Source organism: Atta cephalotes (assembly GCF_000143395.1).
Source record: "Atta cephalotes unplaced genomic scaffold scaffold00014, whole genome shotgun sequence".
NCBI classification, from domain to species: Eukaryota; Metazoa; Arthropoda; class Insecta; order Hymenoptera; family Formicidae; genus Atta; species Atta cephalotes.
The window spans coordinates 6,016,418-6,042,724 of record NW_012130078.1 but is presented as its reverse complement, the minus strand read 5'-3'; the positions used below and the strand labels follow the sequence as shown (position 1 = coordinate 6,042,724).

The 26,307-nt window shown below is 31.0% G+C and overlaps 3 protein-coding genes across 3 annotated transcripts in view; 1 reads left to right on the top strand and 2 right to left on the bottom strand.

Annotated features, from left to right (window-relative positions):
* LOC105617838 (retinoic acid receptor RXR-alpha-B) overlaps window positions 1–10,573 on the top strand; it is a 56,568-nt gene extending 45,995 nt beyond the window's left edge. Inside the window, exons 4-6 of the mRNA XM_012199389.1 lie at window positions 7,849–8,152; window positions 9,581–9,903; window positions 10,300–10,573. Coding sequence (XP_012054779.1) covers window positions 7,849–8,152; window positions 9,581–9,903; window positions 10,300–10,573 — 901 coding nt within the window. The remainder of the gene's footprint in view (window positions 1–7,848; window positions 8,153–9,580; window positions 9,904–10,299) is intronic.
* Window positions 10,574–16,442: 5,869 nt separating this feature from the next.
* LOC105617836 (translationally-controlled tumor protein homolog) lies at window positions 16,443–18,910 on the bottom strand. The gene is made up of 5 exons (XM_012199386.1): window positions 18,883–18,910; window positions 18,410–18,480; window positions 18,081–18,268; window positions 17,507–17,776; window positions 16,443–16,889 (listed from the first exon to the last, which is right to left on the bottom strand). Exons 1-4 carry the CDS (start codon window positions 18,908–18,910, stop codon window positions 17,545–17,547), a joined length of 519 nt encoding a protein of 172 aa, XP_012054776.1. The 3' UTR covers window positions 16,443–16,889; window positions 17,507–17,544.
* A 3,177-nt stretch (window positions 18,911–22,087) lies between these two features.
* Window positions 22,088–23,592, bottom strand: LOC105617835 (the record flags this gene model as incomplete). The annotated part of the gene is made up of 4 exons (XM_012199385.1): window positions 23,320–23,592; window positions 22,934–23,223; window positions 22,680–22,799; window positions 22,088–22,520 (listed from the first exon to the last, which is right to left on the bottom strand). Coding segments are annotated over exons 1-4 (1,116 nt in total), but the record flags the coding sequence as incomplete, so codon positions are not given.
* Window positions 23,593–26,307: the final 2,715 nt, after the last annotated feature.

Sequence of the window (26,307 nt, the reverse complement as noted above, 5' to 3'; positions counted from 1 at the left end):
TATATATCTAGTTTTTAAACTATTTGTTTTAGAATGTCTCTAATGTACAATGTCTCTAATCTTACCTGGAATTTTTGAATAAAATTCATGAAGGAAAAAACTTGGAATTCTTCAGGAAATGCTTTTATAAAATTTGAGTGTCCACCTTGATCTAGAGGTGATGAAAAAATTGATTTTTTTACATATTTTTAAAATATTGTCTTAAAAACGTTTCTGTATAATTATAAATCAATCCGCGAAAATAGAGGAATTATACAAAATTATAGATGAATATTAGAAGACGACAGGTAGACGCGCCTGCGACAGAGCAGTTCAAGTTCGCACAGATCAAAAAAGGATCCTCCTATATTCATTTACTAATAGCAAGCTTCAGAGCTACATTCCAAAATATGGATGATTGATTGGGTAACAGTCTTGTCTGAATGAGCAACTGAATAGGTTGAAACAACGAAAATGGGTCGTCAGGATCAAAAAGGCTCTTCGGTCATCGCAAAATTTTAGAAAATCAAGATTCAAAAGTCGATGTCAGGCTGAGCAAGAAGCAGAAAGTTACAGTACATTTGCCAAAAAATTAAAATTGATGGATGATATTGTTGCTAGAAAATAATACATCTCAGTACCGCATTTTAAATTTTATAATAGTGTTTGTAGCAATTTTACAATGTTTCTTGTAAAAACTGTGGTAGAAAAGTAGACTTTAAAGCAGACAGCACTCGAGGTCTCGATTCAAAATACTTGTGCATCGTATGAGCCAATATCAATTCCATCATGTCCTTACATCGAATCTTTATACAAGATTAATAGACGTTTCATATTTGTAATGAGATTATTAGGCATTGGATTTAAAGATACGCAAAAATATTGTGGACCAATAGAACTTACCACCGTTCGTTGGACAACATACTTATGACGTAATAATAAAAAACATACACGTAGCTACTAAATCCGTCTGCGAATTGCTTTTACGGAAAACTGTAAAAAAAGAAATAAAAAAAGGCAGTGAAGCAAGAAATTGTGAAGAACCTACAGAATTGACTGTTTCGGAGATGGAAAAAACGCGAATTCACATCATTATTCGGAATTGCTTCTGTAATTGGATATCACACAAGGAAAATATTTGATATCGTTATTAAAAGTTTGTATTATAAAATGTGTGAATGTTGGAATAAAAAGCAAGACACTGAATATCGCTGAATATCTAGAGTGGAAAATAGAACATGAAACGAAATGCTCAGCGAATCATGAAGAATCGGCTTGGAAAATGGAAGTCAATGCTATAAAAGAAATCTTTGTACGATCTGAGGAACTTCACGGCGTCAAATATTCAAATTATATCGGAAACGGCGATTCAAAAACTTATACAGGAATCATCAATTCAGTATCTTATGGAAACAACATTATTAATAAAAAACAGTCACATACAAAAACGAAAAGTTGATTTCGGGAACGATAACATAAAGGACTTGGCAAAAATAAATTAATTGCAAAAAATGATAGACAAATTGATTGTATATTACGGATTAGCAATCCGTAAAAATTGCAATTCAGTCGAAGACATGAAGAAAGCTATTTGGGCGGCATATTTACATTACAGTTCAACAGATAAATAATCTCGTCACTAAAACTGTCCAACAGGTTCGGATTCATGATGTAACTAGCAATGCGCTAATGTAAACTCTCAATTGCATTACTTTCACTCATGATTACAATGCTCTTCCAGAAAAGTATTTTGGATGCTATTGAATCTATTTATGAAAATTTAAGTCAAAGCAATTTGTTGGAACGATGGTCGGTGGCTTTACTTAGAATAATAATGAAAGTCTCCACAATGTTATAAATGGAAAATCGCTCCGAAAATTATGTACAATACCGTTATAACTGCGGAATTAACTGCCTATATTGTCACATGTATATTTAACGAAAGTGCACGAGCATTATTACAAATTCTTCAAGCAATGTAAATGCAGATAGACCCAAATGTACGTCGCTGTAAAAGACGAGAAACGCATACTTCAGGCAGAAATGCGCGTTTTAAACAATGCAAAGGAGGAGAGAATACATTGCCGACAACACCAAAGCGATTTTCTAGAAGCATCCACTTCGAAAGAAGGTTTGCTTTATGGCCCTGAAGTAGATGATTTAATGTGAATGTAAAAAAACTTTTGTTTTTGTAGTGTAAACTGAAAACGCATTTTTCTCAAAACGTAGTTTTCAAAAGTGATCATTGTATCTTAAAGATTGTATCTCGATCGATCTCGATTTGCAATTTTTCACACTTTTTCTACAGACTAAAAACTTCTTGATGTAGGATTTTTTCCTACGATGCTTAATTTTTTTTTTGTAGCCGAAAACGAGCAAACTGCTACTCTATCGTTATTTTTTTTTACTAAAACAATAGTTATATGATACTATACAGTGTTAATTTATCACTGTATAGTGTTAATCCGGGTCGAAATTTTAGTTCTACTTTGAACCTCTTCCAACCTCAATTAAATCTTATAAACCTGTTTTACTTATATAATCAAATAGGACTTCTTTTAATATTATTTAACCTGCAGCTTCTACTTAGAAAACTTTTTTAACCTAAAAATAGGAAATCTTGCAATAACTGCCATTTACAAGCTTAACGTAGGAGGCTCAATTCATTAGATTAGAACCTATTATAAATCTTTACAGTCATACTCTACATATGTCCTAAAACTAAGGTTCAAGTAGGAGAAAAATTTCAACTCGAGAAATGGACACGATATAGTGTCAAATTTAATTATCATTTTAATAAAAAATAATGGTATATTTAGTAGGAGCAGTGGTGACTCATATTAAGTTAAATTTGACATTATAGATGTAAAATCAGCTCTGTCCAATTTGAGCTCTGCTAAAACATAAAGCCATCGACGCAAAAGTTCAATTTTGAGATTTTAAGATTTCAGGAAAGTGTTGATACGCATCTAAGTGGCTCTTATCAACCTTTACAGTTTCTAAAATCTTACATTGAATTTTTTTACGTCGATGGCTTCGTGTATTTTGATTCCGGAGCTCAAATTGGGTTGATCTAAGTGTATATGCCCCCTTAACGTCTCGTGCGTTATCTAGCTGAGAAAGCGTGAGATACACGAATCGTTATTACTCCACACTCAACGGGAAGAATTTCCTCCTTCTACGGTACTTACTAATGGTGATTAAGGACACAGCGGTGTCGCAACCTCATACCTCCGTTCGTAATCGAGCCGCGAATTAGTGATCATTGGTGGAAAAGCGACCGAGAGAACGAGCGACAGGTAAATGGCATCCAGACGCACCTGTGTGACTTCTTTCCCCATATTAATCATATGTATTTCGAAATGAAAAGATTCTTTCCCAGCAAGAGAGAAGTTTCTTGCCTTCCGGGCAAAAGAATGTCCTTATGTCCAGATATAGAGATTACATTAATTTCAGTTCGATTCGCTCTTCATATTTAAAATTAGAAAAGATAAAGAGTTAATTGAATCAAGATTAAAATTAAACTACTGGATAGGAACAAGTATTAAGGTAGGAGGAAACTATTTCGTTAGTTTCAATCTTAAAGTAATATAAAATTTTTGACAGCAAACAATATTTTGTTGTACTATAGTGTGCTTACAATTATTTTATACAATCACAGGGTTGTCACTGACCTGGAAAACTGGAAAAAGTCAGGGGAAAATGTAAAAAAGTCTGGAATTTCGAAATTTTGCTTACAATTCCTTTCAAATAATTGTTATAAATATTTTTTTTTAATATTATATCTGACGTTTATAGTCAAATATGTTCAAAACTTGTGCACTTTAAACGATTTTAATAAAATAATTAAAATTTATATCTTATTCAGTATTTTTATTTGATCTCTCTTTTTCATGATTTTTTTTTTTCAAAACTGATTTGTTGTTTTTAATAATAGACTAGCTTTCCTACAATCTTTAAGTCTAAATGTAAAAATTTACAACATATTTTATACATTTATACATTTATATTTAGTCAGAAAATTTTGCATTTTTATCTGGAAAACTTGGAAAAATTAGGGAATTTTTAAATTCATTTTTTGTGACAACCTTGAATCATGATTGCTTCTCTTGAACAAACATACTTTTAAAGATTTAATATATATTGTTTAGAAACATAAACATTATTGCTAGAAATTGACAAGTCTCGCAAAAACTCTAAATCATAAATTCTCACCGTAAGAATCAAATCCGCGTCTATCTGCATTCGATGTTATTTAACGCCCCCTCATTTGCACGTGCTTTATCAATGGTAGCGCACGTTTGAGATTACATGACAGTATGATGACGCATCTCATAAAATACGACATCTCAATAGACGTTTATCCATCGACGCTCTGCAAAATCCATGAGATTAGCGCACCGTATCGTTTGTCTCCTCAGAACACAACTCGTATGCGTAGACGCGAGAACTCTGCCAGAAAATCAGACAAAATACGGCGCGCCGTTTGATTTACCTTTAAATCCTCATGAATGCATTTTATGAATGCGCCTCCGCTATCCTGTTGCAAACGTCTCGTCGCGCGAATAATGTATCGCGCTCCCAGTGGCTTTTAACAGCGTTGACTGCGCGAATTAATTTTGCAGGAAACGCGTTAAGAATCACTCAAATAAATGCAACGCTCGTTTTTCCACGAGGAATGCGAGGGATGCAACTGAAGATCTGTTTCTTTGTCTCTGCACTAAAACTTTCTATCTCGCTTTCATCAATCTCCAAATATATATCTCTATTTTATTTTAAATTAGTTTGAAAAAAAAGTTTTGCTGAAATATAAAAACTTAATTAAATCTGAAAATACTTTTACTTGAATTATAAAGATATTTATGTAGAACTCTTTTAAATTGGTTGTTAAACTTTAAAATCTTTTGCAGTATTGTCACACAGAAGATTTTATTGTAAATTGTTAAGTATCTAAAAATATTCTATATTTAACTACAGATCTGAAAATAATTTTATTAGACATTGAAATGTTGCTTAAACTTGCTTCTAGAATGCTAAAATTTTTCGGAGCGTTATCAACATTTGAGCGTTCTATAATTCCTTTGATGATCTAATAAAATTATTTTTGATTCTATATCAGCTTTTTCTAGATATTTTAGCAAAACTGTTCTTTCCATGTACAAAAAGTGTATACTAGTTGAATTACAAAACAGATCTTAGGAGTTGACACGTAGGGAAATTCGACTTTATTTTCTGAGTCTCGTTGTTTGAAGCTTACGTTAGCTCTGTATTCATGCTCGGCGGAGACGTCACATTGTGTATCTTTCGCTGCATACTGCTTTATTCACGTTTAGCAGATGACAGCGGAATTTAATGCCACTGTTTGTTCTGTGCTGGATAGGAGTTTTCGGAATATGTGGCGTCGTTCTGTTGTCACTGGAGGAGAAAAAGCGTTTCCCGCGAAATCTTTCGCGGTCGCCGGCGCGAAAATACACGATACGATGTTTTCACGGTGAAAATAAATTCACTGGCGAAATTCGCCATCCGAATTTTCTGAATCTTAACGGGAGGGATTTCTGGAGAAGTTCCAAAACTTTAAAAACGACGACCCTGAGAGAAACGGAGCCATGACTCACGGCGTCGTTGATGATCGCGAACTCGGCGACAACAACCGCGAACTGAATGAGGCGATGATCGAAATATCGTTCGCGATTTCCGAAAGCGATGGAAAGAAAATGTGTTGGTTGTAAAAATTTATTACACTGCCGAAAATAATTTACAATTTCTATGCACATCCAGCGCTGTTTATGTCGATAATTTCATCGTCAATAAACATTATTCTGAGATACTTTTCATAAGATTAAGATTACGTTAGCAACCATTTTCGATGATGGATCGAGGTCGATGATTTTTTTATTTTTGCGTGGTATTGTTCCCGACAGCTGCTCGCTGTAAGAATTGCACGCGAGAAGTCGTAAACTCGCGACACTTCGTTCCAATGCATCTTCAGGTTGGAGAAACTGATGTGAGAATGTGACGGAGAAGAAATGTGACCAACAAATCGTTCGATGGACTAGAGTCGTCACGCTGTCGCGAAATACGAGACAGTCCGTCGTGATTCACCTTTCGAATGAATAAGACAACATGATTATCCTGTGACGCAACATTAATTTTCTACAATCCCTCTTACTTTAAAACTTCTTGCGTTTCTTCTTAAATCAGAATTTGAAGCAAAAAACTTAATTGCGCTCATCTGGTTTGCTTTAGAAATCGAAATGAACATGAAATGTAATTCCCTTATTTTAAGTTTCATTATTAAAAAATATTTAAGCTATAATTGCGTGGAACACATCGCGATAATGATACTTAATGATTCTGAAATTCACTTTGAAAGTCGAAATAAAAGTGAAGTATAATTTATAATAAATGTATCGCGATTTATAAAATAGAATGATTGCAATTAATTATGATATAACAGAATGTAACAGAATGACGCGATAAATAACTTTGTTAGCACAGCTGGAGCAAACTCGGTCATGGTTTATTTCTTTTAAGTGCCGTGGATAGCGCAATAATTTATAAACGTATAATGTTTTTTTAGTCGATACTTTTTTAATAGAATTGCCACAAAACTGGAAATCAGAGAAATCAGCGAAATGTCAGGAAAAAGTCAGGGAATTTTGCAAAATTTTAATATGCGTACATCACCTACGCGGTTCTGGAATAAATCAACTTAATAGTTAAATGCAAGTAGTAGTAACATTAATAGTAATTTACATTGCTATGTTAAATTCTAAAAACCAGGACGAAACTAAAAATTTCAAAATATTAAGCATTAGGGAAAATAATTAAATTTTATCTGAAAATCAGGGAGAAGTTATGGAATTTTAGGATGAAGAATTTGTGGCTTATTTAATTTATTTTTAAATTGGCTTTTTTTCTCTTTAATTTCAAGGCATTTCAGCTACATTTATTCGAAAAGTGCTCTTTAAAGGTCAGATTTTATTGAGTTGTCGGAAAAGTCATGACGTATTTTTGTCACATTTTTAATTCAAATTTATGTATATATATCATTATATACATATACAATTATACCATTCGATAAAGCAAAGTTTTAGCTTTAAGAATCTGTTTTAATAATTACATCACGATGTTTTTTAACGGAGTCATGAGTAATTAAAGTCAAAATCATACTCCTTTTATTTAATCCGCGATATTTTTTAATTGCGACTTTGTAAATCAGTAACAAAAAATCGTAAGAATATTTTTAAAAAACGATTTGCAGGGAAAGCAAGCTTTTACGATAAATAGTCGAAATTATTCTCAAATTTTTTTAGGCATATTACAGAGTTACAAAGTGAGAAGAAAATTTTTCACATTTTTCAGCTGGTAATCTTCTGTATGTAAAAATTATCAAATTCATATAAACTCAAAAAAAATTTAGTAAGCTTTTGAAAGTAGAGATTTCAAAGTTTAAAACATTTTTCTTTTTAATTTAAATTTCAATGTTCATTTTTATCGAAGATATAGATACAATTTTTTGAGCTGAAATGCGTCGTGATTTTTCCGACAATCTAATATTTTAAAATAATACAATCGTAAACGTGTAAAACTGCGACAAGTTTTCTGAACAATTAAAATTCTCGGCTTTAAAGAAGTTTAATATACAATACATACATGATACCTATGCAATTCTGAAATAAATCAACTTAACAGTTAAATGCAAGTAGTGTCAGCAACATTAATAGTAATTTACATTGCTATGTTAAATTTCAAATCAGGACGAAATTAAAAATTTTTAAATATTATTGAAAGCATCATTAAATTTCAAACTGTAGCGTGTAATGCTGCGTTATGTTACTATTATCTGAAGCAAATTCGTCTTTTCAGCTGCGAGGGATGTAAGGGATTCTTCAAAAGGACTGTACGTAAGGATCTATCGTATGCCTGCCGCGAGGAGAAATCTTGCATCATCGATAAACGACAAAGAAATCGCTGCCAGTACTGCCGGTATCAGAAGTGCCTGGCCATGGGGATGAAGAGGGAAGCAGTACAAGAGGAACGTCAACGCACCAAGGAGCGGGATCAGAGCGAGGTGGAGAGCACGAGCAGTTTGCACGCAGATATGCCGATCGAGCGCATCCTTGAGGCGGAGAAATGGATCGAGTGTAAGATAGAGCAGGGAAATTATGAGGTAAATATATACACGTAATGAAGACGTCGCGTGTCAATGTTTATCACGTATAGACATATCTCCTTCTGAGAGAGAAACAAAGCGGAAATTTACACTATTAAAAATTTCAAGAAATTTCAATTTAAATCACACAAACTTAACTTTGAACTTAATTTCATGACATTACATTAAATTTAATGTATTTATAACTGAAAAGTATATTTTGTGTACATATACAAAATTTAATATATTTTTCATTAAAATTTATGAAATTTAACGTACACGTTCATTACATTGAAGTAACTACTGTAACTTAATTTTCAGTTAAATCATTCATTACTTTTAATTTTGTTCATAACCACGTACCATTTACATGTAAAGGAAGCATTTCTAATAATATAGATATGTAGTAATAACGAAATTTTTTAAAGATGTGTGTAACTATGTAAATTGCAATTAAAATATCGTAGAGGATATATTATTCATAAAAATAATCTTGTTTTAATGTGATAACTGATTTTAAATTTATTATGTATATATTAGTTTATTGTTTGCTATACGAGTTTCAATTTATCTCCTTCACTCACAATTTTTAATTCTCTGCAATTATATAGTTAGTTGTAACATCAAACTATACACGGAATAAGAATAGAGATTGAACTGGATTTTAATTACAAATCAATCATTCTCTTATGGAGTTAAACGTTATTCTAATTATGGATTTATTAGATTAGTCAGCGTGAATTTCTATCATAAAAGTGATATCTTTATAAAAGTATAGTTTGAACGTAATTTTATCGAGATTTTATGTACACTATCGCTTAAAAGTATTTGCCTACTCTATTTTCCTTAATTATTATAAAAGGAAAGTTTTAATCTTCTTTTTTAATTTATTAAATGGTATGTAATAATAATAATACTTGATATTTCAAAATTTTACATTTTTAATACGCTCTCTTACTCTAAAAGCGACACAACTAAAAAATTAAATCTCCCAGAAAAAAGAAAAAAATATTTTCCAACTTGATTGAAAATTATTGACTAATCAAATAATATAGGCAAAAAAATTATTCTTAATTATAATTAATTGTCATTTTTTATTTTACAATCCTTAAAAATCATTGTTTTCGAATTGTGATGATTTTTATAATTTTTATGAAATTAATTTTGATAGGGTAATATTTATCTAACTCATTCAGAGTAGTTGAAAACTCATGTTTTTCAAGTTACACTTTTAAAATAAAAAAGCGACATGTAAAGAATATATAGTAGAATTAGAATGAAATTTAGGCGTAAAGAGATATGTAAAAAAATCGGATTGAGCAAATACTTTTAACGTATCTATTATTCTACGAAATTTTGACGTCGTAATCATCATTAGTGATTCATCATGGCTTTATTGTTTGTTTTGTTAAATCCTTGGCTAATCTGGAATCTTGTAATGCACAGACCGCAGTGCATCTTTGCAACGCCACGAAACAGCAGCTCTACCAGCTAGTAGCATGGGCGAAACACATCCCGCATTTTACGTCGTTACCGGTAGCGGATCAAGTACACCTGCTCAATGCTGGTTGGAACGAGTTGCTAATAGCCGCCTTCTCCCACCGTTCTATTGATACGAAGGATAGTATCATTCTGACAACAGGCGCCGCGGTACATCGACATTCGGCGCAACAAGCGGGTGTGGTCACAATTTTCGACCGAGTGATCTCGGAGTTGGTGTCGAAGATGCGCGAAATGAAAGTAGACAAAACCGAACTCGGATGTCTTAGGTGAGGAACTGACGAGATTAGTATTTAATTCTGCTGATCTATTAAAATTTACTGTACGATCATATGATTAAAAAATAAAAAATAAATTTTCACAAAAATATCTTACATTAATAGATCAAGTCATCAAATATCAAAAAAGTTTTTAAATAAATTGTATTAGTTGAGAAGATGAATTACATTTTGAGTCAAGTCGGATAGACCAACAGGGCTAATAATTTTAGTGAGCATGACAATTGATTAGATGTGAAACGAAAACGAATATCTATAAATGTCTCTTCCATCACATCATATTTTTCTTTTTTTAATTCTTTCATTTTCTCTCTTTTTTCTTAATATAAGCTAACCAATTAACGAATGATTTTTTATTTAATATTGGTTTCGTTTTTCGATATGCAGATCCATTATCCTCTTCAATCCTGACGTACGAGGCATCAAGTCCATCCAAGAAGTCAGTTTGTTGCGTGAGAAGATTTACGCCGCTCTGGAAGAGTACACTCGTGTGAACTGTCCGGACGACCCCGGCAGATTCGCCAAGCTGTTGCTTCGCCTACCATCCATCCGTTCAATCGGTCTCAAATCGGCCGAGCACCAGTTCTTTTATAAGTTAATCGGCGAAGTGTGTGTCGAAAACTTCTTTGCGGAAATGTTGGAATCACCATCGGATCTTTAGGAGCAGAAGGTGTGCCGCGTTTTGGGGCACACCGATTTGTAAAAAAGTAAAGTAAAGGACATAAGAGGACGTCGAAGAAGAAGAAGACGATGACGACGAAAGAGGATAGGACCCGCATTCGAGTCGAGTTTCGCATTCGAGATGCAACGATTTCTGTACTGCGTCGCCTTTTCTCGCGTCGCAGTATAGACTATCCGTGTGTCGAGCGAGGTGGAATTTACTTACTTCTCTTTATCGCCATCCCTGTCTCCTCCCTCCCTTCTTCCCAATTTTTCCCTTCGCCCTGTTATTTATGTTTTTGTTAGAGCTTAACGACTCTTATGTCCAGCGTAAGGAGGCGGTCTTACTGGCCGACGACGCAACGCACGTACTGAAAGATAGCGATGTAAGTGCGTGTATCTGCGTCTGTGCGTTTTGTATAGCTTGTATACACGTCAACATCTGAGCACAATTTGAACGTGGTAAATAACTACGATCTGCATAATACAAACTTCGATGTTGTCGATCGGTAATTAGTTAATTTCTCAAACCGGTTGAATTTGTTGCGACGATCAGGTAGAGAGAATTCTCTATCTCTATTATAAAATATTGTTAATCACAATCGCGCTGCCTCTTTAGCCTGCGACATGTGTCGTGCCATCATCCGAGCGAAGATCGTGTTTCACACGATGTTTCGTGCCGATCGATCCTTGTTTCGGACAGACGTCGCGTCTTCGTCGGATTGCACCTTTCACAGTCTCACAGAAGTTCCTAGAATTATTAAGTTTCTTTTTTTTATTTTTGCACTTTGTTATTTTTCGGTCTTTTTTTTTATCCTTCTCTTCTCTCTTTCTTGACAATGTCACCGATTGCCTCGGCGATCTCATTTTTGACGGCGGACGCTTGACGAAGACGCGATTTTGTCTGTGCTCGCGAGTTCTCGGACACCTTTACATTCCAACTCTGCCTCGATTCGGATCGTTACTTTAAAGAGCCACTATTTGCATATAGATATGTATACATACATACTTGCATCAATGCGTATTCCTTACGCTCAGTGCGCAAGTTTAACGATAATTTATTGTTTTGTATTTTAGAGTATAGGAAAAAAACGAACTTACTAATTCAATATTAATTAAATTAAATATACGCATGATAAGCCCCCTTTTTTATGCAGCATGTGTCCATAATGAAGTATCAGAAGTGCAACAAATGTGACGTCGGAGCGTGCAAACGAAGTATTTACTTTCAAGGTGTTAGGGTTTCCGTTTATCTCTATTTCTTTTTGGTAAAACGCACGCTCAGATATATACTCGGATCTTCTTCGTTAATCTTTAACATTTAGATTTAATGTTATGACAAACTCTTACTACGCGTATACTTTGCAGTACTGAAATGCTGTCTTCTGTGTCTGGTACAAATTTGACATGGCAGCAAATAGAGTAGAGAGAGTATATAAAAATTTTTTTGTCATAGTTTTTTACGACAGTGAGATTTGTTTTTCTCCCGGAAAATTTTTAATGCACGAAAGCAGATAAAAACAAAGATACAGGAGCTCTCGAATCTTTGGAAAAAAAAAAGAAATATTTGCGAAATGTATAATTATACTATAAAAATCTAGCATACGATAAGAATTAACTGATCGTGGACACAGAATTAAGATAGAACCCTACTCTCGTTGTTAGTAATTTACAGAATTGTGTATCACATGATGTGAGCTGATAGATCCGACGAATTTGTAAATTAGCGGAGCATCTGCAAATGTTTGCTCAGCGGATTATTTTCTAAATTTAAATGTTATTAGATATATAAAGATGTGTACAAAACGCGTATATATACATATATATATATTTTTCTCGAGACTGTTAATTATTATTCTATCTGTTAACTATTTCTACTTGTGGAGAAATTGGATTAACGACATAATTTATGTGATAGTCAAATTTTAATAGTTTTATGTCAACATCATTGCGTTGACTCAGTTCTTCGTTTGGAAAAAATTTTTAGATGTATAATATTGTATAATAATGATTTGTTCATTTAATAGAGATACGTAAACGTTTATGATATTAGATTTATACGTATCCATATTTTTAACGAATTTATGAAGTTTGATAATTATAATTATTAATGACATGATGCAATTATGTTGTAAAATGAAAGCGTTCAGATGTATGTAAAATTATTTTTTTATTTTAAATAAAATTATTATGAAAACATTTCATCATTTTACGAATGTTGTACAAAACATTTGATACTTTTCGGACTCTTTCAGCTCTAATCATTGATACGATTTACTCTACTACTCTAGAAATAGTAAGGGAATGATCATACTTACTTCAATAATATAAATTATGATAATATTATTGTATATTATTAAACATATTTCTATTTTTGCGTGAATGCCTACGATTGTTAGTTGTTGGTTATTGTTATCTACTTGATGAGAGTTTTTAATGTTATGCGTACCGTGGGAAACAAACACAATATTAAATTCATAATTTTTTTTATAACATGCTGGAGTTACTATTCATTTCAGATGCCTATTTTAGCATTTTTGATTATTCAGGGAAGACGAGTTATATTTAATGATGCATTAATGCTGATGTGCAAGGAGCAATATCGAGTATGTAAATTGACTTTTTTAATTTTTTATTATATATACGAATTCAAGTTCATTCTTGATTTTAAGTAGGAGCGCAGATTAAAGAGCAGAGATTCTATTACCAAACTTATCATTTGATTGTACAATTGTTACTTCAATACTTTTATTGACGAAGCACCTGACCAAAATTACCTCTGAACAATCGCGCGACTAGCGATCACCTCTTCAAATTCCTCACAAAATATAAAAACGATGCTGTAAGTGACCATTAAGATTGGAGGGCGCGAATGAAGCTACCTGTGAATGAAGTTTCATATAAATATATAAATGTTATAAAAAACGGAAATATATCTATACATATATATAAATAATATATGAATATATATAAACCGAATTCTTTCACAAATACAAATGCAACAACCTCAGTAGTGATCAGGAAAAAGAAAAAAAAGCGTTAACAAAGATAAATAACAGATTAAATGAGCTCTATGTCCTGCGATCAGATACATTATATAAGGTAAGAGGATTTTACAAGAGTGTGGTCTTTGGAATGCCGTGATGTTTTACTAAAGCATAATTAACACACTGAGCTTCTTTCGCGAAGCACCGTATTGGGAAAAAAAATGCTGGATCGTGTGTGTGTGTGTGTACCGAGTATACTTTAATATAAAACTTAAACTGCTTTTGCCATACTTCTTTGAAGTATCATTGAAATGGTACGATGCTCAAATCGTGTGTAGTAACAGTCTTATCTAGTAACAGTGTCCTAGAGTGGAAGAATTGGGTGCGCTGTGTAATCTTTCTCTGTACAGTAGAACAGCAATGGATATCACATTTTATTTTCGTATCTGTTGTATTTTCTTTGCTTTTATGTTATCTTGTACTTATGCAAATCCTGGATATACATTTTTGGTTGCATGCTGTCCCTTTTTCTTTTTCTCTTTCTCTCTGCCTTTTCAATAATTTCAACATTTGATTAATATATACTTCAACTTGTAAAATCCTTACTTCTTCTGTCACTCTAGTATTTAAAGAGTAAACGACAGGGCATCTTTTCATAGTATACCGAAACCCCTTTCTCTACGCACCCATTCTACATAGATCAGTACAAATAAGTTTAATAATAATAATAATAGTAATAAATAACAATAATAACGATAATAGTAATAATAGTACCGATAATGTTAATAATATACCGTTTACTCTTATCAAGCGCGTAAGGTATACTCAACTTAACAAGAAAAATAGTAGCAGGTGTCCTACTAAAAATACCGTACCTTTAACGAGCTAAACTATAAGCCAGTATATTACAATCTATGTATAAACGTCGTACAATTTACGTATGGGCAATCTCTAATTAAGAAAGTTAATAAGTTAACTCTTGTATGACTGCCATTATGATCAAATATTATTTCGAATAATTATCATAAAAATGCGATATGCTCCGCGGAGAATGGATCACTTTTTTTAATTATTTCTTCTGGCCCGCGCAGAAGAGAGAATGCACATTTATATACGTGCGAACAACGTACGCAAATGTTAATAATTTCGAAATTAGACTATTCTCTCGCGCGAGGACAACAAGGGATATTTAAATATCGTAGAAGACACTAGAAAAACACTCCGATTGCAAAGCCGATTGGATACTTCGTGAATTGTAATTGTATTGTCGATAAATGTTGAATGTAACATTCCACTTTACGGATAATCGTTAATCGGCGCGCATACGAATGCCTATAAAACATCGCTTTTCTTTTCTTTTTTTTTCATACACAAGTCTCCGATATGATTCGCTACCGTTTCGTCGAATTTTTAAAGTACCGCGACTTTGGATGTCTCCCTTGCTTGCGTTACGAAGGGATATGAGGCGATTGTACGATATTCTGTCGCAAATTGATATTAATTTATTTCACTGGCTTTAATAACCAACGACACTATATATGGTTGTGCTCCGTAGATAGCAAAGCAATATAATTAATTATATGTATGTGCACATGAATATATACACATTTATAATATATATCTTACATATATATTAATATATTATATGTAATATATTTATAATATACATATTATATATTTATTATATATATTATATATACATATATATTTTTTATGTGCATATATGTATGTATGTACATCCTTCAAGAGTCCAATTCTATCTTTTTTTAAGCTGTAAGTTACAATTTTGTTAAGTTAACGAGACATTTCTTGATTTGCGCATCCATTGTAGATTACGAAAAAAATCTGTCTACATACTTATACTATATTTACTACTAAACTATTAAGAAATACGCTTTTGTAAATGTAAAACGTACACCTTTTTTCAAATATAACGGTACGGCAATGTGCAAAGTATCACGTACGGAGGCGTCGAGTTCTCAGGTGAGGAGAGCGAATGTTTTAGGAAGAATAAGAGTAATATATTCACACACAGAAAGCGAGAGATGAGGGTATAAATAAAATATGTAGAAATGTAAGAGAGAGATCCTGATGAAAGAGGTAAGCGAGAGAGAGAGAGAGAGAGAGAGAGAAGAGAGAAAGAGAGAGAGACTGAGAGTAAGAAAGGATGAGAAATTGTTAGGGGCAAGCATGTGCAAAACAAGGGGAGTGATGCTATGAGTGTACTTGTACAACAGTATGGCTAGTAACAATCCCTGAGTAAAGAAATATAATGTACGGTTTCGCGCCAAGAGATAGATCGTCTATTCTGACTTATCTAAATATAATATTTTTATGAACTGAAAAAAAGACTCATATTTTTATACCATTTACAGATCCTTTAAATCTTTATTCACATTCTATGCTTATGACAAAGATAAATAAATCATAATCAATTGAATTTTCTTTTTTGCAATGTATTTATTAACTATTATTAGAGGCAAAGAGCATCATACTTCCCCTTATGAAGCAGTCAAAAGATCATATCTTTCGATTTATAATAGACAAATGTACAATATAATTGCTTATATATACACACATATATGTATATAAGTATGTAAAGTGCAACACACACGCGCGCGTATATATATACATATATATATATATATGTGTATGTGGCACTTTACAATTTAAGAAAAAGAAGTTGTAATAATTAAAATAACAATATTTCTTGAAACATGCGATATATTTCGTAAAATGTATATATAAATTCTTGGACGACTTTTAAATTATGTGATATAGCTTACGTAAGTTATATACATTACATTCATTATCTACAGGGAGCATTAAGGAACGAAGGAGGCTACAAATAAATACAAATGTGGAAAATAAATGAAATAAAAATTATGGAAAATTTTTTTATTTATGATGGACATTAAGTCGAATATAGTTCAGAAATTGTTGTTCATTGATAATTAATTACGGATATTAACATAATTGTAAACACTTTATGTCACTGATGTGAGTCCATCACTGCAAGTTCTCTTTCCCCATCTTCCATTTTGTTTATACATAAATAAAATTGTCTAATATAAAAAAGGACAAAAACGAATACATTGTTACATACATTTTTTCGCAACTAATCGCTTGCACATTGTTTTCAAGAATTCTGTTGCCACTTTCCCTCATGTTACAAAGTATGTACAATTATTTCATCAAGAAATAGTCGCTAATGGAGATTTTATTTAATGTAAGTTGAAAATTAAGATTGGAAGTTGAATTATTTGTTTCACATTTTTAACTAAATTTCACAGCTTTCCAGCATGTGTGCAGTCTTGATTTCCAGTTTACCTGAAAAAAAAAAAAACAAAAATAAAGATTATTCATGATCAACATATAATTTTAAAATTAAAATAATATGACGATTATGGCATAAAGAGTTGCTGTTTCGGTGCCAAAGATTCAGGTTCAAATCTCAGAAAGCAGTAATAACCGAGGATATCTTTATCATGATAACACTTTCTAATAATAGGCAATTAGAAAAACTCGGAGTGATAGCATTAAAAACTAGCTCTTATCTATCAGTGGACATATGCAAAAGAGATCTAAGTCTCTGACAAGAGACAATGGATTTTGAGTCAAAAAACAATGAACTTTGAATCGAAATAAGATTTTATATTATAAAGATGTCTGGTTAATAGTAAACGCTACGCCTAGAAAGTCGTCGTAGCGAGAATCTTATTTCCAATTTGATCTAACATGTTCGTGCAGTGACAAACACAAATAAAACATGCTAGTCACGAATATTTACATGTATATCTTTATTTAATTTATAAGATAAATTCTTAATATTTTATTTTAATAATAATTATTGTTAATAATATTAATTAATAATTTATTAATTAATAATTTATTAATATCACTAACTACGTATAACTATTACTAATAATAATAAGAATATAACTCACAAAATTTGTCCAGAATTTATTCAGTATCTAAAGATTACTTAGAACTTTTCTTCTTCAAGACCGTGTTTAAAGAACATGAGTACAGGCACAGAATCGCCCTCGATTTCGCGGTATTCCATGAGACCCACGATTCCATCGATGTCCATTGAAATACCAGTGAAAAACTGTAATTCTTTGAATCGGCCTAAGATGTCCTTCATGACTTTGTTCATATTTGTCTTAAACACATCTACTTGATCAGGTGCCTTTTCTTCTAGCTTTGCTACTAATCTATAAAAAGAATTTAATAAATATATTTGTGTAATATAGAATACGTTATGTACATTAAATTTATGTTTTTTTTTTATATAAATAGATATAATAAAAAATTCATACAAATGTAACTTATCTTAATTCGCAACTTTAAAACCTTTTTATTTCTTAATCCTTAGGATTTTTAATTAGTTATTTCTATATAAATAATAACACGATACAAGATATTTTTTCAACTGTATACAATAGTAGAATTTTTCACTATTTTGTCATTACAGCTAAATAAATTGAAATCTATAAATCTATATACAAAGATACTTACTTCTTCATGTAATCTTTGAGGTATAACGTATAAGACTTTTTATCTCCAAAGGCAAATGTTTCCTGAAGGCGATGGTTCAATACAACGTCTACGCCAGACTCTACCGCTTCGTCTGTACCTTCATCAGCCTCCTCGGCAGATGGATTAAAACCAGCAATTTCAACATCACCCGCCTTACGAGTAACTAACTACAAGAATTAATTTTAAAAAATATGTGTGCCATTATTCCTTGCACTTCATAAATATTATATATACAAACACACACACACACACACACACATATATATATATAGATATATATATATATATACATATATAAATGTATATACCTTCCCATATACTTCATATAATACATCGTCTATCAGCTTGATTTTGTAGGTATCAGAGAACATCTCGTCTCCTAAAATATATACAAAATTTTGTAATCCTAGACTTAAACATCTTAAACCTAGACTTAAACATCTCTTTTGGATGATATAGATTTCATAATTTTATGGTAACTAAACGAGTATATTGCTTCTGCAATCTTACGAATCTTCCAGAACATATGGAGAGGTTAGGAATTTAATAGTCATTTTATAGGGAAACTAAACTACAACATAATAATCATACTAATTTGTCGTACAACATTGAAGCCTATGAGTATAATTTCGCACAGAGAAAGGTTGCAGAAATATTTTTCAATATGTTTAAATATCGCTGTGAAATGCTATTATCATTTAGGCATTTTATTGTGTCTTGGTAACGAAAATGAAAAATACTTGACTTGTGTGATCGCGGATATCGTTTCTTATTTACTCACCGGTGAAAATATCTTTATAAATCTTCATAGTGGAAGATGGAGAAAGATTCAACTGCAGCTAAAAACTAAACAAGACACGGTCACCCAAAAGAGCGCACCGGAAAAGAAGGAGACTTTGGCGTTCTCGGTGAATGGTGATGGTCTGGAAGGTGTCGAAGAGTCGAAGTCGAACAATTTTGATTCATGCAGTATCGTTTCGCCATCTAGTGAGAATCCAGGATTTTTAAGGGCGGTATTAATAAATTACGGTCCAATTTCTCGCACCGCTCGTGAGCATCATTTTTCTTTATTTAACTGATAAACAATAAAGGTGAAATGATTCCAAAAATGTGAAGCCGGAAATACAATGAAAAGCACAGGTAATAAGAGATTGCATCCTATTAGAAAGCCCGTCTAATATACATAGTCGAAGCATATCGTTTTATCGTTCTTTTTTTTTATTAACAACAAGGTGAACAACAAAGACAAATGATGCATTATGCCGGAATCAGATTATGCATTGAAGAATGAGATTGAAGATTGAAAGATTGAAGTTTGACCAATCAGAACAAAAGAAGCTAAAATTTCTTTGTCCTCATTAGTGAAATTTCAATTTTTAATCTTTAATCTCAATCTTCAACGTCAAGTTCCGCTGCGCGGAAGTAAACGTTGCCGCGTTCTGTGTGTGAGAGCCATTAGTAAGTAATGCAATTAGTGCGAACACACATTTCAAATTGGAACGATACACGCCATCTTGGGATGCTGCCTCATCTCTTCAACCGCAGCAGGAAATAACGACAAAAGTGACGTCTTTACTCTCTCGCAGCACTGCCACGATGATTTTTGGAACGATATTGACAATGCTGCCAATGCTAGCAAACAATTTTAGAACACAGCTTGAAGACGTAAGGCAATTAAAGCATCCAAGATGGCGAGTATCGTTCCAATTTGAAACGCGTATTCATATAAGCAATTGCATGCTTACTAAAATTGGAACGTTGTTGGTTTCTTTATGATGACATACCTGTAGCGCTGGCAATCAATTTTGGAGCACAATCCTTGAAAGCCGCAGTAGTCGCAGTGTCAATATGGCTATCATTATCGGTTCTACATTAGTTGCAAACCGATCGCAAGTTTGTTGCGACAGCCAATCTAAAGTTTGCATTTTAAAATTAATGTCGCTTCAGATTGATTGCAACAAACTTGCGATCGGCTTGCAACTAATATAGAATCGGCTTATAACGTCATTGAGGAAACTAAACACTGTCGCAGCGCATTACTTAATAATAGGAAAATTGTTCCATTTTTCAGTACTGCTAGTATTGGCAATGAATAGCAGGGAACACAGGCTCTTGCATAACGCATAAAGTATTCAACCAATCAGAGTTCTTTATTTCAGTTCTGGAAAAAAAGGAAACGAAAGACTAATTGATTTATTTTCTTTGATTTTAATATCAGATTTGTACGATATCGGATATTAAGATAGTGATACTATTCGGATCCTAACTGAATATTAAAATACGATACTCTACGGATTCGAATTTGTCCAGATCCAATCTTTCAAATCCATTATCTCATAAATCTATTGGATCCGAAAGAGTATTTGTGAAATTACCGTAATCACAAAAAGATGTTGCCTTGATTCTATCAATGTCAATATTCTTATCTTTCTATTCCAAAATCGGAATCTACTTTTTTAATTTATTTTATCGTTCGAGAAATATTTAGAAGTAGTGCGTGTATACTAAACTTTTCCATTTAAGCCATATTAAATTAAAATTATATTAATATATGTAAAAGTATATTTAGTTTATATTAATACATAAACCAAAATAAATATATAAAGTTTTTTTCCCTCACTTTTTTGTTATTTCTCTCACTGGCTTAATTTCCATCAAGGATTTAAACCGAATTAGAATATAAGAATCAACCAACTACATACAATTTCCCTTGTTACAGTCAAATGACAGGGGAAACTACAGGCTAAACTGTAATTGGTTGATTCTTACATTCTGATTCGATTTGAACCTCAATGGAAACTAGGCCACTGTCTCTCGTCCTTTTTCATTCTCTCTCTCTCTCTCTCTCTCTCTCTCTTTCACGTCCTCATTTCGCTCTCCCATACATAAGTATAAACGCACCTTGTATGCATAGAGATAGAGAAAGATATATTGAGAAATCTGAAATCCGAATAATGAACGATTTCATCATTAAACTTTAATAGTTAGAATATCTAAACAGTTTGAAACAGATTCGGATCCGAAAGATCCGCTTCAACGGATATTTGAAGATTTATTTCTATCTCCAATATCCGGATAACCAGATAAATGGATAATCATCGACTCTAATATAAATGAAATGAGTGCTGAGAATAAATAGAAAAATTGTACATTTTTGCTTGATGATGACATAGTTTGTAAATTTATTAATTGGATTTTTGCTTTTTTCGTCCCGAAAAAAGAAAATGTTCTAATGCTGTTTATTTTATTTATTAATATAGGTTTTCCTTTTCAATTATCTCGATGATATTCAACTTTTACCAGCATTTTAAGAATAGAATACTAAAATGATATTACCTGATTTATTTTATAACAAATAATAATTATACTAAAAAGTAAGGAACATCACAAAATATTTATACGAAAGAGAATGCTGATCCATATAATTATTAACAATGATTAATTCATTGCATGTAGATATGAAGTAAAGACTAAAAGATATACGTAATAAAGAATATTACAGAAAAAAATTAACGTGTTCATTTGTCTATTCTCCATCCATTTCTAGTTAATTAACTAAATAAATACTTCTATACTGCATATGAAATATCTATATCTGTATATGAAATATTTAAAAAGATAAAAAATATATTATAAAATTTTTTTTTTTAATTATTAAAAATTAATATCTACAGAAAATCCATTTTAGAAACATGAAAGCATTAATTTTATAGTAATAATTTTATAATTTTTAACATACGTATACAAATAAAAATACATAAAAATACATAAAAACATAATCTGAATGAATATTTATAGCCTTTTACAAAATGAAATACAATTATCTATAAATTATTGATCTTTACTTTGACCAGTTAATTAAACGACAAAATATTTTTCTGAAATCATAATATTAAAATAAATGTATCAAGATGTTTATATTTTTAGTATATATCAAACACTACCATACATGCCATACATTATCAAAATTATTGAAAAGGGTTTATAATTATATTTGGTAAAGTAAGTTTTTTAAATGGAATAATATATGTGTCTGACGAAGTTCCTTTCAAAAAATATCTATTTGCGTACGTTGTATAATCATCTAAGCATAATTTAGGTTCTAGCGTACTTGTATTTTCATGTGATAATAAATTTATAACACCTGGAGGTATTTCACACGTCGAAAACATGTCATAATATGATGACGGATTACACAAGTTTGCATCAAACATTACAATTACAGAGTTGCCAGCAATTAAAGTTTGCATCAATCGAAAAAACAAAATATTTTCATTTTCCTCTTTAAGTATGATAACACCTAATGGCTTACGAGTATACAATACTTCTATCATTTCATTTTCAATGTGTCCTTGTATACTTTCGTAGAAATATGGAAATTTTATCCATCTTTCTACTATAGTTGCTAATACAAATTTTCTAAAAATGAAAAACGAAGAAATAATTGCTAATAAGTTATCAATAATAAACAAATATACGTGCGTGCGCGCGCGCGCGTGTGTGTGTGTGTGTGTGTGTGTGTGTGTAAATGATATAGTATAGACATATATAAAAACTATTTTCGATAACTTTATTTACCCAGTCAATTTTAATATGGGCATAAATTTAGATAATATTTGTATTCTAGCCTTAATAGACACATTACTCCAAGTTTCGAATCCTTTCTTAGCAGATTGATAGCATTTTTTTATATCAATGCTATAATAACAATATATACATTAACTGATTAAAAGTTTGATATTTAAAAAATTTTTTTAAATTTAAGTAAAGATTATAATATATTCAATTAATCTAATAAAATTTAAATATTAAGAAAATGTGTGCATTCTTACTGTGTTGCATTTGCCCATAAACTGTTATTATGCTTCCAATACATGCCCTTTATGGGCTTTTGCCACGCACCATCATAAAAAAGATCGCCTACAGAAATATCGTTTATTTTTACAGATGATAACTGTACCATATTCATACTGGATTCTTGATTTTGATTAATTGATTCATTAATATTCAACAAATCCATCACATATTTAGTTCTCATTTGAAGTGTAGACACATGTTTATAAATCCAAAGTATAGTATTACCATAGAAATCCATATATCTATTTATAAATATTAGGTGCCTCTGAATAATTATGGAATAGAAAAAGAATTTTAATGAAATTCAAAATAATTCTCGGCAACATACTATTTTTAAATAATTTAAATTAAAATAATATACATTTATAGATAATGCAAAATTCTTCGCAGCTACAATATCTTCTGACCATATAGATACTACATTTATTTTGTCATCACATGGAAAAAATTGAATATCTTTCAATGATTGAAATGTATCAATAGTTATGGATAATTCAGAACGATAATTCTTTATGAGCCATATAAATTTCTCATTTACTCGTTTTTGCACCCATATTTTATATAAAGGAAAATGGTCTGTTATTATTAAACAATTAATAACTGCATATAAATCCGAATCGTCTAAGATTATCATTTCATTCCTTGTATAAAATTTGTCTGTATAAATACATTTTATATAAAAAATTTTAATTATAAGACAAAAACATATTTTTATAAATAATACACATTAAATAATACAATGGGTATTTTCCAGCAAGAGACAGATAACATAGTGAGTAGATCCAGTGAATCATTTCATCTTTGTTTATTATTGAACAATAAGGATATTGAACAATAAGGATGAAACAATTTTCTATGTTATAATTATATCAACTTTCTTTGTTGGAAAATATCCAATATACATTATGAATAAACGTTTCTTTGTTACCGTTTATAATAGAATTTATTCCATCATTTAGGTTCATAATATTCTGTGATATATCTCTAAAAAAATATAGAAAAAGATATTAGAAAAAATTTATAAAATATTAATTTTAATATAAAAATTTCTCGATAAATAAGTATGAGAATAACTACATTAGTGAAGAGAATTTTTTATATGTAATTACATAAAACAATTTAGAAAAAATGAATGCATCACAGATCCTGTACATATTGTGATGAGTGTAATCACTAACAAACTGGGTATTTCATCAAAAACGTAGTCTACAAAAACATTAAAAGTATATAGAAGTTATAAAATTTTCATAAATAATCAACTTAATACGTTCGTTATTATGTTATCTGTTATTCTTACTTATCAGAAAAAAAACTAAAAATATAAATAACATAAATAATATTTTTCAATTGTAAATGCGAGAATAATATTACTGTAGGTACCTAAAGATATTAAAGATTTATCAGCGATTATATAAGAATACTCAGTTAAATAGTGTAAAATAGTAGTAACCATATCTATGTGTTTAAAAACAGATGAAAAAAACGATATATTCTGATATATTGTCTCTGTCAGTATCTGCAATCTGTGCAGAAATGAGAACATTAAATTAACAAAGAAAGCAACCTCTATGTCTCTTATTATTTCCATTTTAAAATTTTATCTTTATTTACCTCGTTACCATATCATCATTATATTTAAATCTATATCTGTTTATCGTATCAAATATATCATTTACCTTCTTCAGTTCCTAAAAATACGCACATAAAGCAGTATTACAAGTTACATACAAAAAATGAAGATTCTTTTAGCAATAATATTAAATCTCACAAATTATCAATAATGTATTATTATATACTGCACGTATTATTATACATACTCACTTTTTCTTTTTTATCATCATAATTTAGATTAGTATAATATTTATTTAAAATTTTCACTTGCTCCATTAATGCTAATCTAATTCTATAATGAAATTTGTAAGAAGAAAGTAAAGTTACAATCGATCGATATCTTTTTATGAAACAACACAAATTTACAGAACGAAAAGAGCTTTGAAATTTCTAGAAAATATAATATTCAGACTTAAGAAGTAGGAAGCAAATTACATGTTTGTTTACAGTCATGTGACATTCGCAACATGAAGATATGTCTAAATGATATCTCAGTATATAATAAGTAAGGAACACTTTTCATCAACAAACGTTACAACGTTCCTAAAATGTTGCAGAAATGTCCCAAAATGTTTCTTGCTTACTGGAGAAATTCTTTCAATAAAGTTCCTCGAGAAATAATTCATCTGTTCCTTTTGCTATTACGTTTTCTTCCTCGAATTTTTGCTATTCGTAACATAAAGCATTCGTTAAGGAATAAATCTCAATTTTTTAATCATATCTAAAAATCATTATATCGACCTTAACAAAAAAAATTTCTCACATATTTTGTTATCTCATAATATATAATATTTTTTATTACCTATCACTTTAGCTCATATATAATATTTTTAGAAATTCGTTATGTTTTAAATATATGAACATTTTTGAAAAAGTATATATTATTAAACTTTCTAGATTTCGTAAGTTTATTTTAGAAATTATAAAACAAGAAATTTCAAAATATTTCAGAGTTCACATATTATATAAAGAATTCTAGAAAAGACATGAATATATAGTTTTCCTTATACTCTTCCTCTGTTTCGATATAATATATATTAATATAAAAAGAGAAATTTTCTAAAATGTATGAAATTATACAAAAATTCTGAAAAATCCTGAAATTTAAATAAAAGTTCTAAAAAAATTATATTTTTTAAAAAATTTCATCAGAAGAAAACAACACGAACGTGTTCGAACAATGCGGTTCGAAATACGGCAATAATTAAAGATTGGGCAGTGTGTTTATTGGTTCCCGCACACAGAACGCGGCTACGCTTGCCGCGCGGCAAAAATTATCGCACTAACTAAATAATTCTATGTTCTTAAGTCGACTTTACCTTGCACATCTTCTAGAAATGATGTAATATTACTTCCGCCACGCGACAAAAGTTTGATTGAGTTCAACTTTTGTGCATGGTGGAAGTTACATATCTGTTATTTCCGAGCAAGCGAGACGTTGATTGGATATCGCACTAACTTTCGCCGCATGGCAAGCGTTGCCGCGTTCTGTGTGTAGGAGACTTATTATAGACTATATTTTAAAATTTACTGTCAGTTCTGAAAGTCTAAAGTTGACGTCACGTGTACTATAGATTTTTAGTACTAACAGTAAATGTTGAAACACGTACAGTGAGCTTAGCTCGCTCTCTCTTTTCAGCGTCAAATATATATCTATCTCATTTTAAGTGTAAATAAGTGTAAAGGCTTAAACACAATAGGCACAAGCAATAGGGAATAATGAGGCGTCCAATCGGAG

Excerpts from the sequence above, each read along its gene's own strand:
- LOC105617836 (XM_012199386.1), bottom strand. The coding sequence starts at position 18,910 with ATGAAGATTTATAAAGATATTTTCACCG. Across the intron at positions 18,481-18,882 it reads TTATAAAGATATTTTCACCG|GAGACGAGATGTTCTCTGAT; the intron begins GTGAGTAAATAA and ends TATATATTTTAG. Across the intron at positions 18,269-18,409 it reads TATATGAAGTATATGGGAAG|TTAGTTACTCGTAAGGCGGG; the intron begins GTATATACATTT and ends TAATTCTTGTAG.